The 19,825-nt window shown below is 45.5% G+C and overlaps 1 protein-coding gene across 4 annotated transcripts in view; it reads left to right on the top strand.

Moving 5' to 3' along the window:
- Nucleotides 1-19,825, top strand: part of LOC106581393 (glutamate receptor 4) — a 115,632-nt gene that overhangs the window by 55,823 nt on the left and 39,984 nt on the right. For all 4 annotated transcript variants that reach the window (XM_014163428.3, XM_014163429.3, XM_045703995.2 and 1 more), the window contains exons 6-10: nt 24-77; nt 640-798; nt 14,073-14,240; nt 14,312-14,416; nt 14,512-14,622. In XM_014163428.3, coding sequence (XP_014018903.2) covers nt 24-77; nt 640-798; nt 14,073-14,240; nt 14,312-14,416; nt 14,512-14,622 — 597 coding nt within the window. The remainder of the gene's footprint in view (nt 1-23; nt 78-639; nt 799-14,072; nt 14,241-14,311; nt 14,417-14,511; nt 14,623-19,825) is intronic.

Raw genomic sequence — 19,825 nt, 5'->3', positions numbered from 1 at the left:
CTCTCTCGCTCTCTCTTCTCCAGGCCGTTAGTGTGGGGAAACATGTCAAAGGCTACCATTACATCTTAGCCAACCTGGTAAGTATGTGTGTGGCTTCTTAGTGCATCCCAATAGTCTAAAGTGGTTTCATTTCCTTGTCTGCACCCCTCCTGCTCTCCTTCATCTCTGCTAACATGAACCAACTGAACAAGTGAAAACAGATACCCCTGTCCCCATCCACATGATGTGGTTTTTTAGATTAGTGCAGATGAAAGAGAGGAGACGAGGAGAAGAGAGGAGGTTGTGGTATGTACAGAGGGGTTCAGGCAGGTGGCTGTGGTTTACCTTGTCTCTGAGGAAAATGTGAGTCAACTCTGAGCCAAACAGACAGACCCATGCCTTTGTGAGGAGAACGGTTTGAAGGCACTTCAGACAGTGCACTCTCTCTCCTTCTCTCTCTCTCTCTAGCTTGGGAAAAGAAGGTGCATCCCTGTCTCAGAGCTTCCATGTTCAGGCAAAGCCAGGTTAATCTTCAAATGCAGTTGTGCCTAACACACTCTCTCTCTCTCTCTCTCTCGCTCTCTCTCTCTCATTCTCTTTCGCTCTCTCTCGCTCTCGCCCTCTCTCCCTTTCTTCCTCCTCTGTCTCTCTCCCCTCAAGGGTTTTAAAGACATATCTCTAGAGAGATTCATGCATGGTGGGGCTAACATCACAGGCTTCCAGTTGGTTGACTTCAGTAAGCCAATAGTTCTCAAGTTGATGCAGCGCTGGAACAAACTGGACCAGAGAGAGTACCCAGGCTCTGACATCCCACCCAAGGTACACACACACTCACACACTGCTGCAGAGGGTTCTAGAATCATGTTGGAGAGAAAACTATTTTCCTGTCACAGCTCTTTAGCCAATCACACTTTGACTCTGAGAAGCAGTAGGAAACACTCGGCTGTTAGACATAGTGTCCCACACCTCTCTCTCGCTCTCTCTCCAATTCAAAGGGCTTTATTGGCATGGGAAACATATATTACATTGCCAAGCAAGTGAAATAGTTAAACAAAAGTGAAATAAACAAAACATTTACAGTAAGCGTTACACTATGCACAGCTATTTTCAGGTCTCTCCAGAGATGTTCTATCGGGTTCAAGTCCGGGCTCTAGCTGGGCCACTCAAGGACATTCAGAGACTTGTCCCAAAGCCACTCCCGCATTGTCTTAAATGTGTGCTTTGGGTCGTTGTCCTGTTGGAAGGTGAACCTTCACCCCAGTCAAGGTCCTGAGCGCTCTGAAGCAGGTTTTCATCAAGGATCTCTCTGTGCTTTGCTCTGTTCATCTTTGCCTCGGTTCTGACTAGTCTCCCAGTCCCTGCCGCTGAAAAACATCCCTACAGCATGATGCTGCCACCACCATGCTTCACTGTAGGGATGGTGCCAGGTTTCCTCCAGATGTGACACTTGGCATTCAGGACAAAGAGTTCAATCTTGGTTTCATCAGACCAAAGAATCTTGTTTCTCATGGTCTCAAATCAAATCAAATAGTATTTGTCATATGTGCCAAATACAACAGGTGTAGGCCTTACAGTGAAATGCTTACTTACAAGCCCTTAAACAACAATTCAGTTTTAAGAAAATCCCCCCCAAAAAGTAAGAGATGAGAATAACAAATAATTAAAAAGCAGCAGAGAGTCTTTAAGTGCCTTTTGGCAAACTCTAAACGGGCTGTCATGTGCCTTTTACTGAGGAATAGCTTCTATCTGGACACTCTACCATAAAGGCCTGATTGGTGGAGTTCTGCAGAGATGGTTGTCCTTCTGGAAAATTCACCCATCTCCACAGAGGAACTCTAGAGCTCTGTCAGAGTTACCATCGGATTCTTGGTCACCTCCCTGACCAAGGCCCTTCTCCCCCGATTGTTCAGTTTGGCCGAGTGGCCAGCTCTGGAAGAGTCTTGGTGGTTCCAAACTTCTTCCATTTAAGAATGATGGAGGCCACTGTGTTCTTGGGGACGTTCAATGCTGCAGAAATGTTTTGGTACCCTTCCCCAGATCTGTGCCTTGACACAATCCTGTCTCAGAGCTCTAAGGACAATTCCTTCCACCTTATGACTTGGTTTTTGCTATGACATGCACTGTCATCTGTGGGACCTTATATAGACAGGTGTGTGCCTTTCCAAATCATGTCCAATCAATTGAATTTACCACAGGTGGACTCCAATCAAGTTGTAGAAACATCTCAATGATGTTCAATGGAAACAGGATGCACCTGAAATCAATTTCGAGTATCATAGTAAAAGGTCTGAAAACGGATATAAAAGAAGGTATTTCTGTTTATTATTTGTAATACATTTGCAAACATTCTAAATACCTGTTTCCGCGTTGTCGTTATGGGGTATTGTGAGTAGATTGATAAAGAAAAAAATGTATTTAATCCATTTTAGAATAAGGCTGTAACGTAGCAAAATGTGGAAAAGGGGAACGGGTCTGAATACTTTCTGAATGCACTGTATATGTTGAAGAGGGTGGGGTATCCCTGTCTCACCCCACGGCCTGTGGAAATAAATGTGTGTATTTCTTTGCCAATTTTAACCGCAAACTTGTTGTTTGTGTATCTGGATTTTATATTGTCGTATGTTTTTTTCCCCCAACACCGCTTTCCATCAATTTGAAAAGCAGACCATCATGCCAAATTGAGTCAAACGCTTTTTGGAAATCATCAAACCATGAGAAGACTTTGCCTTTTTTTGTTTGTTTATTTGTCAATTAGGGTGTGCAGGGTGAATATGTGGTTTGTCGTATGGTAATAAGCCAATTTGACATTTGCTCAGTACCTTGTTTTTACTGAGGAATTATATGAGTCTGCCGTTAATGATAATGTAGAGGATTTCCCGAAGGTTGCTGTTGACGTATGCTGTATCCCACTGGAGTTATTGGGATGAAATTTTGGAAGATGCCAGAGCTGAGGATGATGTTAAAGAGTCTAAGTATAGCCAATTGGAATTTGTGATCTGGACACCATCAACACCACAGGCTTTTTTGCCTTGGAGGGTTTTTATTTTGTCCTGTAGTTCATTCAATGAAATTAGAAAATCCAGTGGGTTCTGGTAGTCTTTAATAGTTGAGTCTAATATTTGTATTTGATCATGAATATGTTTTAGCTGTTTGTTCTTCATCTCTGTTTTGGATAGATATCTCTTTATGTTGTTTGTTTAGTAAGTTCCAATTTTCCAAGAAGCGGTTAGATTCTATGGATTTTTCAATTACATTGAGCTGATTTCTGACGTGCTTTCCATAGTGTATTTCTGTATTGTTTTAGTAATTCTGTCATCTATACTCCCTCTCTGGCCTCTTTGGTCACCAGACTGCTGATTATTACACACACCTGTCACCATCGTCACGCCCCCCCAGCGCTTATTGACACTCACCTGGACTCCATCACCTCCTTGATTACCTGCCCTATTTATGTCACTCCCTTTGGTTCCTTCCCCAGGCGTTATTGTTTCTGTTTCATGTCTGTGTGTTGTGTTGTGTTTATTTATTAAATATTCACTCCCTTAACTTGCTTCCTGACTCCCAGCGTACATCGTTACAGATGCACCATAGTGAGGGCGGAGGCTCAGGTTTTCTGAGTCTCTATGTTTTTGGTTGGGTAGGTTCCTCAATTTCTTTCTTAGGTTTTTGTGTTCTTCATCAAACAATTTGTCATTGTTGTTAATTTTCTTACGTTGTCTGCTTGACATTTTTTGTTTTGATAGGGAAGCTATATAGTAAAATATGCTATTTAGATTTTCACCTTCAAGTTTACATTAAGTTTACACCTTCAATCTCTCTCTCTCTCCATATTTTACATTACATTTACATTTAAGTCATTTAGCAGACGCTCTTATCCAGAGCGACTTACAAATTGGTGCATTCACCTTATGATAGCCAGTGGAACAACCACTTTACAATAGTGCATCTAAATCTTTTAAGGGGGGGGGGGGTTAGAAGGATTACTTTATCCTATCCTAGGTATTCCTTAAAGAGGTGGGGTTTCAGGTGTCTCCGGAAGGTGGTGATTGACTCCGCTGTCCTGGCGTCGTGAGGGAGCTTGTTCCACCATTGGGGTGCCAGAGCAGCGAACAGTTTTGACTGGGCTGAGCGGGAACTGTGCTTCCTCAGAGGTAGGGGGACCTGCAGGCCAGAGGTGGATGAACGCAGTGCCCTTGTTTGGGTGTAGGGCCTGATCAGAGCCTGAAGGTATGGAGGTGCCGTTCCCTTCACAGCTCCGTAGGCAATCACCATGGTCTTGTAGCGGATGCGAGCTTCAACTGGAAGCCAGTGGAGAGAGCGGAGGAGCGGGGTGACGTGAGAGAACTTGGGAAGGTTGAACACCAGACGGGCTGCGGCGTTCTGGATGAGTTGTAGGGGTTTAATGGCACAGGCAGGGAGCCCAGCCAACAGCGAGTTGCAGTAATCCAGACGGGAGATGACAAGTGCCTGGATTAGGACCTGCGCCGCTTCCTGTGTGAGGCAGGGTCGTACTCTGCGAATGTTGTAGAGCATGAACCTACAGGATCGGGTCACCGCCTTGATGTTAGTGGAGAATGACAGGGTGTTGTCCAGGGTCACGCCAAGGTTCTTAGCACTCTGGGAGGAGGACACAAGGGAGTTGTCAACCGTGATGGCGAGATCATGGAACGGGCAGTCCTTCCCCGGGAGGAAGAGCAGCTCCGTCTTGCCGAGGTTCAGCTTGAGCTGGTGATCCGTCATCCACACTGATATGTCTGACAGAGATGCAGAGATGCGATTCGCCGCCTGGTTATCAGAAGGGGGAAAGGAGAAGATTAATTGTGTGTCGTCTGCATAGCAATGATAGGAGAGACCATGTGAGGATATGACAGAGCCAAGTGACTTGGTGTATAGCGAGAATATCTCCATGGTTGTCCATCTCAGCATTAAGTATTCATCCAGCACGCTTTGCACTAAGATGACTAGCCCTGCCCTAGGATGACTAGCCCTGCCCTAGGATGACTAGCCCTGCCCTAGGATGACTAGCCCTGCCCTAGGATGACTAACTCTGTCCTAGGATGTCTAGCTCTGTCCTAGGATGACTAGCCCTGCCCTAGGATGACTAGCCCTGCCCTAGGATGACTAGCTCCGCCCTAGGATGACTAGCCCCGCCCTAGGATGACTAGCCCTGCCCTAGGATGACTAGCCCTGCCCTAGGATGACTAGCTCCGCCCTAGGATGACTAGGTCAGTGCCGTTTAAAATTAGGGAGGACATTTTTTTTCATGAGCATGGCCTTATTTCTGTTACAGCATATTGGATTACTATTATTCATATTCCATTTACCCAGTTCAAGGTAACAGCGATAGGTTTAGGCTACTACATGATACTCACATTTTCCCCATACCCATCATGAGGTTGCTACAACCTAGACTATGAATGAAAGTTTACAACGTACAGTAAGTAGGTGCACACAGGTTGAGAGACACATTTGAGGTGACAGACAGTGACACATGGACAGACAGTGACATTCAATACCACCTTGCACACACTTGCCTGCATCTAGCTAATATAGGGTGTAATCATTAGTCCAATGTAATAAATATCACTATTAATACCAAAAGCTTACCTTGACATGGAAGAGTTTCAGTGTTGTGTTGGAAAGTAATAGCCAGCTAGCTAACATAGCATCGCTCTGAGCAAGGTGTTTCAGTAGGCTAAACTAGCTAGCTGCATTTGCTAGCTAAGTAAGTGAAACTGAAAGTGAGAAAAAATGACAATATCGCTCTCTCTCTTTCTCTCTTGCTTCGTCATTTTGGAAGAAATTAATTTGTTCAAAACTGTTCAACTGTTGTCTTTCTCTCTCTTTGAGTCAACAACTCACCATATTTTAAACACTGCAGTGCTAGCTAGCTGTAGCTTATGCTTTCAGTACTAGATTAATTCTCTGGTCCTTTGATTGGGTGGACAACATGTCAGTTCATACTACAAGAGCTCTGATAGGCTGGAGCAGGGGCGTAGCTAGATTTTTTGGGGGGGATAGGCCTAGAAAAATATGGATATGCATTTTTTCTACTTCATTTAATTTATTTTGTGACGTGCACCATATATTTTTTCGTAATACAATAATTTTATACTAGTGCATAGTACTTGGAGCAATCTCATTACATATATAAATAATTACCTATCCCAGCATATAAGACAGTACATTTAGACCAGTTGCCAACTTGCCAACAACAAACTCATCTTCAGACGCACTTTAATCTCGATGGGCAAACAAGCCTATATTTGATGTTACAATTTATACCATGGCGGGCGGTAGTACTATGAAATGGTACCTTACCTTTAGTAGACGTATCATAAGGCGTGACCTACATCACAAGGTGCAGACGGCGAGGCTTTGAGTTGAATATGGTGATGATTTCATCATAATCCAATATATCTGTCAGTTCACGCTCAAAAGACAGCAAACTGAAGTGGTTCAGCCAGACGCTTGTCATTGATGTGCGAAGACGATTTTTTTTATCCTAGTCGTTGTTGAGAAAAGTGTCTCCACACTGCATGATGTCATTGGAAGTGTGACAATGATCCTTAACAGAGAGTTTATATTAGGGAAAATATCATTAGGGCAGCTGTCAATGGAGGAAAAGTCACTCTTTCCCATGATCATTTTGCAACTCAACTGCTGAATAAAAACAGTGAATTCAGAATCCTCAATTGACATTGCATAATGATCGCATGTGGTCTTCAGCTGCTCTTTAAGGCCGCAGGTTTGGGATTCTTTGGAAAAGGAGGCTGCCGCTTGCATGATCCCGTATGTGTCATCATGAAATTGTGAGTTCAACTCAGTAATCTGTCTGTCTAGAATATTGTTCCAAAGTTGCCTCAGGTCACTGCCACTCTTGATGCTGGATGTTTTCCAGTGAAGGTTTTTACAGGCAGTTTTTGCTGCTGTGATGCCCTCACATCCCAATTACTAATATCATGATTAATCATCATCTCTTTATTTAGCTTGAGAACTTTATCAAAGTCTTGTCTGGGCTTTCAGAAGGATCAGACCAATACGCAGCATGATCGTAGTTCCACATCTTTTATTAAATCGTGAAACTAATGCAATAACCAATAAACTTGAAATACAAAAAACAAGAAAGCCGTGACGCAGAGCAGGCATACACTACTCACAAAATGAATAACCCAGAAACAGGAAGAGAAAAACCCCTACTTAAATATGATCTCTAATCAGAGGCAATGAGGATCAGCTGCCTCCAATTAGAGATCAACCCCAAACAATCCCAACATAGAAATAGAAGACATAGAACAACCCAAAACACCCCCTGTCACACCCTGCCCTACTCTACTATAGAAAATGACATCTTACTAGGGACAGGACGTGACAGTACCCCCCCCCCCCCCAAAGGTGCAGACTCCGAATGCAAAAAAAAAAAAAAAAACACAAAACACAAAGGGAGGGTAGGATGGGTGACTAATGTCTATGGTGGCGGCTCTGGTTCCGGGCGTGGTACCCCCACTGCCCTCTGATCCCCCCGCTTCTGTATGTCCAGAGGAACCAGACCATGGATCGTCGCCGGAGGCTTCGGACCGCCAACCGCCACTGAAGACTCTGGGCTAAAGGCCGTCGCTGAAGACACTGGGCTGCAGACCGCTGCTGAAGGCTCTGGGTTGCAGACCGCCGCTGAAGGCTCTGGGTTGCAGACCGCCGCTGAAGGCTCTGGGTTGCAGACCACCGCTGAAGGCTCTGTGTTGCAGACCACCGTTGAAGGCTCTGGGTTGCAGACCGCCGCTGAAGGCTCTGGGTTGCAGACCGCCGCTGAAGGCTCTGGGTTGCAGACCACCGCTGAAGGCTCTGGGTTGCAGACCACCGCTGAAGGCTCTGGATTAGGGATGCGCACTGGAGGTCCGATGCGTGGGACTGGCATAGGTGGCGCCAGACTGGTAACACGCACCTCAGGGCGAGTGCACAGAGCAGGCACAGGACATACTGGGCTATGGAGGCGCACTGGAGGGAGAGTGCGAGGAGCAGGAATCGGTCTCACCGGACTGGGGAGACGCACTAAGGGCCGAGTGCTCACAGCAGGCACTGGCTGTACCGGGTTATGGATACGCACTGGAGGAAGAGTGCGAGGAGCAGGAATCGGTCTCACCGGACTGGGGAGACGCACTAAGGGCCGAGTGCTCACAGCAGGCACTGGCTGTACCGGGTTATGGATGCGCACTGAAAGGAGAGTGCGAGGAGCAGGCACAGGACGTACTGGACTATGTAGGCGCACTGGAGGGAGAGTGAGAGAAGCAGGCACAGGACGTACTGGGCCGCGGATGCGCACCGGAGGTCTGGTGCGTGTGGCTTGCACACCCCGCCCTGGCTGGATGCTCTACTCAGCTCGACAACTGCAGGGTGCGGCACAGATCCCACCGGCCTGTGAATGCGCCCTGACGACACAGTGCGCATCACCGCACAACACGGTGCCTGCCCCGTCACTTTCTCCCCACAGTAAGCACGGGGAGTTGGCTCAGGTCTCCACCCTGACTCTGCCAAACTTCCCATGAGCCCCCCCCATTTTTTTGAGGAATGCCTCTCGTGCTTCCTTCGTTGCCTTGCCTGTTGATCTCGTTGCTGTACTTCCCTCGCTGCTTCCACCTGTTCCCATGGGAGGCGATCCATTCCGGCCTGGATTTCCTTCCACGTCCAGGATCCTCCATTCACTCCTTTCCCTGGCCCAGGATCCCTGCTCCTCCTGGGCACGCTGCTTGGTCCTTTTCTGGTGGGTGATTCTGTCAGGGCTTTCAGAAGGATCAGACCAATACGCAGCATGATCGTAGTTCCACATCTTTTATTAAATCGTGAAACTAATGCAATAACCAATAAACTTGAAATACAAAAAACAAGAAAGCCGTGACACAGAGCAGGCATACACTACTCACAAAATTAATAACCCACAAACAGGAAGAGAAAAACCCCTACTTAAATATGATCTCTAATCAGAGGCAATGAGGATCAGCTGCCTCCAATTAGAGATCAACCCCAAACAATCCCAACATAGAAATAGACAAACTAGAACTTAAACATAGAAATAGAAACCATAGAAGAACCCAAAACACCCCCTGTCACGCCCTGCCCGACTCTACTATAGAAAATGACATCTTACTAGGGACAGACAAGACAAGTCTCCCCCTGAGTTATCTCTGAACGTAGAACAGCTGCTTTTGAGGATTTCAATTAAACCAATACCGTCCATCACAGATAATGTAGAGCTTTGTAATCCCTTCGTAGCAAAATCACTAGTGTCAAACAATTTACTAAATGTGACTAACAGGAATAAAAACGTATTGTTCTGGATTTGTTGTAAGAGGGCATCGGCTGCTACAAGCATCTGAAAACTCTGCAAAAACCTCTAAAATGACATCAAGCAGTAACAGCACTTTACTCACAGACCCTGATTTTGAACTCCACCGTACATCCGTGGATCTTCCTAGCTCGATACATGGTCTATCGGGATGCAACTCTTTCTGTACTTCATGAATCAAGCATGTCTGTGGGATCCACTCATAAATGTGTGCAGCTGGTTTACTGTGTCAAAGAAAGTACTGACGTGTCCCGACACAGCTTGCTTAAATGTTTGCTTTAGTAGGACATGTATCCCTCCTCTGTTCCCTGACATGACTGAAGTGCCATCTAAACAAAAACCCACACGAAGAGTGGGATCCTACTCCAGGGGTTGCAACGCAAATTCCTTATGCAGACAAATCAGCGGTTTCCATAAACACAACAGCTCTTTCTTTAACCATTTCAGCATGAATGTATCAGATAAACACAGCAACAAGTTCTAGTTTAGATTGATCTTTATATTCATCTGCTAGTGTGGCAAAATATACTGCTCAAAAAAATAAAGGGAACACTAAAATAACACATCCTAGATCTGAATGAAAGAAATAATCTTATTAAATACTTTTTTCTTTACATAGTTGAATGTGCTGACAACAAAATCACACAAAAATAATCAATGGAAATCCAATTTATCAACCCATGGAGGTCTGGATTTGGAGTCACACTCAAAATTAAAGTGGAAAACCACACTACAGGCTGATCCAACTTTGATGTAATGTCCTTAAAACAAGTCAAAATGAGGCTCAGTAGTGTGTGTGGCCTACACGTGCCTGTATGACCTCCCTACAACGCCTGGGCATGCTCCTGATGAGATAGCGGATGGTCTCCTGAGGGATCTCCTCCCAGACCTGGACTAAAGCATCCGCCAACTCCTGGACAGTCTGTGGTGCAACGTGGCGTTGGTGGATGGAGCGAGACATGATGTCCCAGATGTGCTCAATTGGATTCAGGTCTGGGGAACGGGCAGGCCAGTCCATAGCATCAATGCCTTCCTCTTGCAGGAACTGCTGACACACTCCAGCCACATGAGGTCTAGCATTGTTTGCATTAGGGGGAACCCAGGGCCAACCGCACCAGCATATGGTCTCACAAGGGGTCTGAGGATCTCATCTCGGTACCTAATGGCAGTCAGGCTACCTCTGGCGAGCACATGGAGGGCTGTGCGGCCCCACAAAGAAATGCCACCCCACACCATGACTGACCCACCGCCAAACCGGTCATGCTGGAGGATGTTGCAGGCAGCAGAACGTTCTCCACGGCGTCTCCAGACTCTGTCACGTCTGTCACATGTGCTCAGTGTGAACCTGCTTCATCTGTGAAAAGCGCAGGGCGCCAGTGGCGAATTTGCCAATCTTGGTGTTCTCTGGCAAATGCCAAACGTCCTGCATGGTGTTGGGCTGTAAGCACAACCCCCACCTGTGGACGTCAGGCCCTCATACCACCCTCATGGAGTCTGTTTCTGACCGTTTGAGCAGACACATGCACATTTGTGGCCTGCTGGAGGTCATTTTGTAGGGCTCTGGCAGTGCTCCTCCTGCTCCTCCTTGCACAAAGGTGGAGGTAGCGGTCCTGCTGCTGGGTTGTTGCCCTCCTACGGCCTCCTCCACGTCTCCTGATATACTGGCCTGTCTCCTGGTAGCGCCTCCATGCTGGACACTACGCTGACAGACACAGCAAACCTTCTTGCCACAGCTCACATTGATGTGCCATCCTGGATGAGCTGCACTACCTGAGCCACTTGTGTGGGTTGTAGACTCCGTCTCATGCTACCACTAGAGTGAAAGCACCGCCAGCATTCAAAAGTGACCAAAACATCAGCCAGGAAGCATAAGAACTGAGATGTGGTCTGTGGTCACCACCTACCGAACCACTCCTTTATTGGGGGTGTCTTGCTAATTGCCTATAATTTCCACCTGTTGTCTATTCCATTTGCACAACAGCATGTGAAATTTATTGTCAATCAGTGTTGCTTCCTAAGTGGACAGTTTGATTTCACAGAGTGTGATTGACTTGGAGTTACATTGTGTTGTTTAAGTGTTCCCTTTAGTTTTTTGAGCAGTGTACTTGGAAGGCGCAGAATTAACTTCATCTTTTATCCTCCACAGTAACAATGATGCTGCACACTCCAGCAACTCGTTCTGAATTTCGGGGCTCATAAGCGTGTCATTGCGAGGTAGCTCATTAAGTCTGTTTTGTATTTCTGAGTCATAATTTGACATAAAATTGAAGATTTCGAAAAAGTTACCTTTGTTGATTGCCTCTACGGTTTCTCTATGCCCTCTGAGTGGAATATCCTGCTTTGCACACATTAGAACAATATCTTTGACCACTTTAACATGTGCACGGTTTCTTTCTATAAAATCCATGTTTGCAACACCATGTATTTGGTTCAACACAGTCACACGACTTCTAGGCTCATAGGTCGCCTTGTAGGATTCACATTTTGCAAGGACACTAGAATGTAACTTGCTATTCCTGTGTTTGCACCAAGCATTTGTTGTGAGTTTCCAGTTTTTAAATCCATCTCGTATAAATCTAAATTCGACATTTGCCCCAGAAAAGGGCCTACAAAACGTACAATAAATTGTATCTTTTGCTTTACTATACTCAATCCACACGAACTGGTCATACCACCTTGAAGAGAAGCAGCGTGATTTGCCATTTATCATACTTGAAGGGAACTTTGCTAGCTTTGGTTGACAGGCTGGTTCATCAACGGCAAACAAATCTGTCGGTGGACCTACTGCAGGTTCACCCCCGCCGCAGCATCAAGAACGAGAGGAGACGGTGGGGTAGGCAAGCATGCCTGGCTCAACGTGGCATTGGCTGTTGCGATTGCGATTGTTTCTATCCTGGCCCCACCTGTTAATGTCTCATTCTGGAAGCTATCAGTAGATGGATCCAAATAATTTTTTGGCACACACTCCTTTGACTCAGACGTCTTTTTCTGAAAAACCTAGCGATCGACATTTGGTTTGCCATTGCTAGAACTACTAAATGACCTTGCTGGTGAGTCAATTCCAGTAAACTAGCTTGCTAGCCTATGCGCTACAAAGTTTAGCCACGTGACATTGCCAAGTTGTTAAGGTAAACCACTGTATGATTTTTTTTTTAAATGTAACAAATAGTCTGAAGCCAACTTGATTGTCGCGGACTATGCCTTTGTTACATTATAATAAAATGACCCATTGAAAACACTTCTCACATGCGGTTCTTTTAAAAATGTAATAAAATATAACACAATTCATATTTTATCATTTCTGGGGCATTTTTGGGGTAGGCCTGAAATCACACTAGGTAGGCCAAGGCTACGCCACTGGGCTGGAGGACGTCTTCCGGAAGTTGTCATAATTACTGTGTAAGTCTATGGAATGGGGTGAGGCCCATGAGCCTCCGAGATTTTGTATTGAAGTCAATGTATCCAGAGGAGGACGGAAGCTAGCTGTCCTCCAGCTACACCATGGTGCTACCCTACAGACTGCTGTTGAGGCTACTGTAGACCTTCTTGGTTAAAATAGTGTTTTAATCAGTTATTTGGTGACGTGATTATATTTATTATAGTTTTATCTAAACATTATAACTTTTTAAATGTCTTGCAATTAAACATTTTATGAAATTCACTGGAGAGAATGGTCCTCCCCTTCCTCCTCTGGGGAGCCTCCAAAAGAGTAGTGAGATTTTGAGTTTGTCATTCTCAGAATTCTGTTTCTGGAATATGCTATGAAACCAAATGTCATATGCTGACATCAAACCATTATTGGAAACACCTTTCAAGACCAAAATAACAAACACTTCACTGTTCGGTCTGCGGGATACAGATGCATACTGCATTAGTGAATGACGAGGCCCTTTCTGTACAATTAAATGGGCAGCTTTATGTATCATCATCAATCACAATCAATTAGAATGTTAGAACTAAGGACAGGTTGTGTTTTATTAATACCTGTCAAAGAGTATTAAGACTTCCAGGGTCACAGAAGAACAAGCATGTCGGTTCTCAAAGAAAATCTTGAGAAAATATCAAGGGAAGATCATCAAAACGGCATGGTATATAACCACCCCAACACACAGAGTGAGAAAGAAAAGGAAGACATGTCAGAGTGACACTGACCTGATGTGAAGTGCGTCCCCTGAATTTATCATCCCCTCATCCTTCCTCTTCTCTTCTCCTCCTCAGTTGGGTCTCTGTCATGATGTGAATGTTTCCTGCTGTGGCTGTGACGGCCTATGCAGCAATGTGCGTGTGTGTGTGTGTGTGTGTGTGTGTGTGTGTGTGTGTGTGTGTGTGTGTGTGTGTGTGTGTGTGTGTGTGTGTGTGTGTGTGTGTGTGTGTGTGTGTGTTGATGTGAGGTCTCCCTGCTGTGTGTGTGAATACCTCCATAGTGCTATGTGTCTTACCGGTTACAGAGCTGTCAGTCAGATAAGCCTCCTCTGAAAACCTCATCTCTCAAATCATGATCTTACTGCCGCAGATGGGTCTCATGGGGATCCATTCATTCACATAGATGGGACTTATTTTGTACATTACTAATCCAGTGTTTTGTCAAGAGAGGAACCCACAGCATGAAACAGGCATTTCCTGATTCCTAAAACAGGCATCATCATGTCTGTTATAGGCTCTACGCTGTTGATGTAAAATCATCTAATATACTCTTTCTCCCTCCTCCTCCTCCTCTTCCCCTTCCCTCCTCTCCCCTCTCCTCTCTCCCCAGTACACCTCGTCTCTGACGTATGATGGGGTTTTGGTGATGGCCGAGGCCTTCAGGAACCTGCGTCGTCAGAAGATAGACATCTCCCGTAGAGGAAATGCTGGAGACTGTCTGGCCAACCCAGCTGCTCCCTGGAACCAGGGCATAGACATGGAACGCACACTCAAACAGGTATTCTTTGGTCCTTTGTGTTCCTTATTGTTCTCTGTCCTGACCTGTGTTCTCTGTTGTCCTGTCTCCAGGTGCGTATCCAGGGTCTAACAGGTAACATCCAGTTTGACCACTACGGCCGCAGAGTCAACTACACCATGGACGTGTTTGAACTGAAGAGCAACGGACCACAACGGGTAGGAATAGACACACAGGGATGTCGGGGGAAATTATTTGGGTTTAATGAAAATGCAGTTTTGTCTGGTTTTCACCTCTCCCTTTCCTCTCTCAGATTGGCTACTGGAACGACATTGACAAACTGGTCCTGGTCCAGAATGAGGTGCTGTTGTCCAATGACAGCACAAACATTGAGAACAGGACAGTCGTCGTGACAACTATCATGGTAATGTACTCCTCTGCCTCCTCTCCTTTCCTCAATCACACAGAAGATGCATCCCAACAGTCTAAAACGGCTTCCTAATTAAAAAATTTTAGGCAAGTCCTCAACTCCTGTCTTCAACTCCTGTCCATCTGTACTGATATTAAACAACTTGAAAGGTGGAAAGTCAATGTTCTGTAGGAATCGACTACGCTGTTTTCTCAAATCTGTACAGATGACGGAGAGGAGGATTTGTTGTGCTGTTGAGATGCACCCACATTGAATTAGAGAGCAGAGGGCCCACAGGGCCTCTCGTGGTGAGAGCTGGTAGTGACACCAGTGTATATGACAGATCAGTGTCCCTAGGGTATTGTAGCAGTACCAGGTCATAGTGAGGGAGGAGAGAGTAGGGGACTGTAAGAGAGGAATCAGACTTGTCACTGGCAGGTTGTCTTTATATTGATTTGGTTTTCCTTGACGTCATCTGTCAAGTGTGAAAGAGAGAGGACTTTTAGTCCTTTTATCTTTTATCGTGTCCCCCCCCCTTCTCTCTATGGACGTCACTGTCTTCCTCTTTCTCTCTCTCTCCCCCCTTCTACCTCTTTCTCTCTTCCTCCCTCTCCCTCTTTCTTTCTTTCCCTCTCTCCCTATCTCTTCCACCCTCCCCCTCTCCCTCTCTCTTCCTCCCTCCCCCTCTCCCTCTCTCTTCCTCCCTCCCCCTCTATCTTTCCCTCCCTCTTCCTTTTTCTCTCTCCCTCCCCCTCCCCTCTCCCTCTCTTTTCCTTCCTCCCTCCCCCTCTCTCTTCCTCCCTCCCCCTCTCCCTCTCCCTCTCGCTCCCTCTCCCTCTCACCCTCTCCCTCTCTCTCCTACCCTCTCCCTCTCTCTCCCACACTCTCCCTCTCTCTCCCTCTCCCACCCTCTCCCTCTCCCTCTCACCCTCTCCCTCTCTCTCCTACCCTCTCCCTCTCTCTTCCACGCTTTCCCTCTCTCTCCCTCTCCCACCCTCTCCCTCTCCCTCCCACCCTCTCCCTCTCTCTCCCTCTCACACCCTCTCCCTCTCCCTCTCCCACCCTCTCCCTCTCCCTCCCACCCTCTCCCTCCCTCCCACCCTCTCCCTCCCCCTCTCCCTCCTTCTCTCCCCCTCTCCCTACTTCTCTCCCCCTCTCCCTCCTTCTCTCTCTGGATGATCTATGCCCCTGTCAGATGGCCATGGCTAATGTTACCTCAGCCACCTCCTCCTCTTTACAGCCACTGACGAGGAGGCCTCTGCTACGACACTGAAGACTTACAGTACAGACAGACACAAAGACAGACGGGAGATGGACTCACAGAAGGACTCACACTGACAGACAGAGCCACTGAGACTCTAGCTCTCTATCGCTCTGTAATCATATTGCAGCGACATTGAGAGAAGAGGAATCACACAGATGAAGATATCTATCTATCTATCTATCCATCTGTCTGTAATTCTGCTTTGTCATGACTTGACATTTCCTTCTCTGTGAACTGGGGGAACTGTAGACTAAAAAAAAAGTTTGAATATTTTTGGGATTATCTTTTTGGATGTTCAGGGAATTAGAAAGGAATTGTGTCCCATAATGCTGAGAAAAAGACACACACAGATCAGACAGGGGCCAGTCGTACAGAAACACACACAGATCAGACAGGGGCCAGTCGTACAGAAACACACACGGATCAGACAGGGGCCAGTCGTAAAGAAACACACCCACACAGAGTGCATCTATACTGTCACACACACACATTCACACACTGTGTGCTGTCTCACAGATGCATACACAAACACACCCCCAACACACTGACATAATCACAGTCTCAAACAAACACACCCTGACAGTCACAAAAACACAATCTCAAAGTGTACGCATGCATAGACACACCCTTAATTGTAAAGAACAACACAATCACACACAATCATGCACACACTTGTGTGCAAATGCTACTGTGAGTGTGTGTGTGTGTGTGTGTGTGTGTGTGTGTGTGTGTGTGTGTGTGTGTGTGTGTGTGTGTGTGTGTGTGTGTGTGTGTGTGTGTGTGTGTGTGTGTGTGTGCTAGATGCAGCGTGTTGTCAGTGATGGCTGTATTTAATATTCCATCACCATGATGACGTGCCTGTGAGCCCACCCCACTGCTGAGAGTCATCACATGTCATCACGCCCCCTGCAGATAGCAGCTCTAGTCATTCTGTTTCTATGGTGTTCTCTGAAGACTGCATCAGGGACTGTGCATTGACACAGCGAGAGGCTGCTGTTACTTCATGGTCTCCCATCATTTACATTGTTCTATTCTACAGTGGCTTGCGAAAGTATTCACCCCCTTGGCATTTTTCCTATTTTGTTGCCTGACATCCTGGAATTAAAAAATATTTTTTAGGGGTTTGTGTCGTTTGATTTACACAACATGCCTACCACTTTGAAGATGCAAAATATTTTGGATTGTGAAATAAACAAGAAATAAGACAAAAAATACTGAAAACTTGAGCATGCATAACTATTCAACCCCCCCAAAGTCAATACTTTGTATAGCCACTTTTTGCAGCAATACAGCTGCAAATCTCTTGGGGTATGTCTCTATAAGCTTAGCAAATCTAGCCACTGGGATTTTTGCCCATTCTTCAAGGCAAAACTGCTCCAGCTCCTTCAAGTTGGATGGGTTCCGCTGGTGTACAACAATCTTTAAGTCATACCACAGATTCTCAATTGGATTGAGGTCTGGGTTTTGAAAAGGCCATTCCAAGACATTTAAAAGTTTCCCCTTAAACCACTTGAGAGTGTTGCTTTAGCAAAATGCTTAGGGTCGTTGTCCTGCTGGAAGGTGAACCTCCGTCCCAGTCTCAAATCTCTGGAAGACTGAAACAGGTTTCCCTCAAGAATTTCCCTGTATTTAGTGTCATCCTTCAATTCTGACCAGTTTCCCAGTCCCTGCCGATGAAAAACATCCCCACAGCATGATCCTGCCACCACCGTGCTTCACTGTGGGGATGGTGTTCTCGTAGTGATGAGAGGATTGTTGGGTGTGTGCCAGACAGTGTTTTCCTTGATGGCCAAAAGCTCAAATCTAGTCTCATCTGACCAGAGTACCATCTTCCATTAGTTTGACGAGTCTCCCACATACCTTTTGGTGAACACCAAACGTGCTTGCTTATTTTTTTCTTCAAGCAATGTCTTTTTTCTGGCCACTCTTCCATAAAGCCCAGCTCTGTGGCGTGTATGGCTTAAAGTGGTCCGATGGACAGATACTCCAATCTCCGCTGTGGAGCTTTCCAGCTCCTTATCTTTGGTCACTTTGTTGCCTCTGATTAATGCCCTCCTTGCCTGGTCCGTGAGTTTTGGTGGGCGGCCCTCTCTTGGCAGGTTTGTTTTCTTTCCATTTTTTAATAGTAGATTTAATGGTGCTCTGTGGGATGTTCAAAACTTCTGATATTTTTTTATAACCCAACCCTGATCTGTACTTCTCCACAACTTTGTCCCTGACCTGTTTGGAGAGCTCCTTGGTCTTCATGGTGCTGCTTGCTTGATAGTGCCCCTTGCTTAGTGGTGTTGCAGACTTTGGGGCCTTTCAGAACAGGTGTATATATACTGAGATCATGTGACAGATCATGTGACACTTAGAATGCACACAGGTGAACTTTATTTAACTAATTATGTGACTTCTAAAGGTAATTGGTTGCACCAGATCTTATTTAGGGGCTTCATATTAAAGGGGGTGAATACATGTGCACGCACCACTTTTCCATTTCTTATTTTTGTAGAATCTTTTGATTCTTTTTTTCAATTTCACTTCACCAAGTTGGAATATTTTGTGTATGTCCATTACATGAAATCCAAATAAAAATCTATTTAAATTACAGGTTGTAATGCAACAAAATTGAAAAAACACCAAGGGGGATGAATACTTTTGCAAGGTACTGTAGATGCATCTGCAGCTAAAGTCTGTTGTCCCTGATGTTGAAGTTTCAGGAACTCTGGTAAACGTATTATGTTGTACTGGATATTGTAATGGCTGGCTGCTTAATTAAGATCAGGGTTGAGGTCAATTCCATTTTTAATTCTGGTCAATTCATGAAGTAAATCAAATTCCAATTCTACATTTTTATATTTGAAAATTATTGAAATTGGAATTGGAATTTCAGTGTACCTCCTGAATTGACTTGAATTTAAATGGAATTGGCCCCAACCCTGATAAGGAGCTCTCTCTCTTTCTGGTGTCTCTGCTGATGTTCCACTGTTTCATTTCTTATCTACCTGAACCCTTCACCACTAAAGCTACTATTCTCTCTCTCTCTCTCTCTCTCTCTCTCTCTCTCTCTCTCTCTCTCTCTCTCTCTCTCTCTCTCTCTCTCTCTCTCTCTCTCTCTCTCTCTCTCTCTCTCTCAGCCCTGTCATTCCTCTCTCTCTTCTCCCCTTAAAACCACCCTCTCTCTTGCCATCTCTACACTCTTTCAGCCTTGTCATTCTTCCCTCCTTTCCTCTCTCCCTCTTCCCACATCCTCATGTAAGACATCTGACGTGGTGTTCAGCATCAGAGAAAAACTTCACTTTTTCAAACACACGCCCAATATCCCTCCATGCACCTGCACCGAGACTAAACACACCGCAATAACACACACACAAACACACTGTGACAAAAGAGTCTGCGACAAACTGATAACAAAACTATAAGGGGTTTAAACATGAAATAATCCACTGTCGGCAAAACCCCAAGCGGTTTGTGTGTGTGTATACTATCACTGCTAAACACTCTACAAAGTCACCTATTCTGATGTCAAACTGTTGCCCTTTTAATATGCTAATATTTTCAGAAAAGTAAGGCAGGGTTAAGAAGAGACTTATCCAAAGTCATAAGTAGACCAAAATCAAGCTGAGCCCATGTTCTATCTACACCGTCTGTTCTCTAGATCCTCATACACAGTACAGTACGCCATCTGTTCTCTAGATCCTCATACACAGTACAGTACACCATCTGTTCTCTAGATCCTCATACACAGTACAGCACACCATCTGTTCTCTAGATCCTCATACACAGTACAGTACACCATCTGTTCTCTAGATCCTCATACACAGTACAGCACACCATCTGTTCTCTAGATCCTCATACACAGTACAGTACACCATCTGTTCTCTAGATCCTCATACACAGTACAGCACACCATCTGTTCTCTAGATCCTCATACACAGTACAGTACACCATCTGTTCTCTAGATCCTCA

The sequence above is a fragment of the Salmo salar genome, chromosome 20 (assembly GCF_965601325.2).
Source record: "Salmo salar chromosome 20, fSalSal1, whole genome shotgun sequence".
NCBI lineage: Eukaryota > Metazoa > Chordata > Actinopteri > Salmoniformes > Salmonidae > Salmo > Salmo salar.
This window is presented reverse-complemented; position numbering and strand designations above follow the sequence as displayed.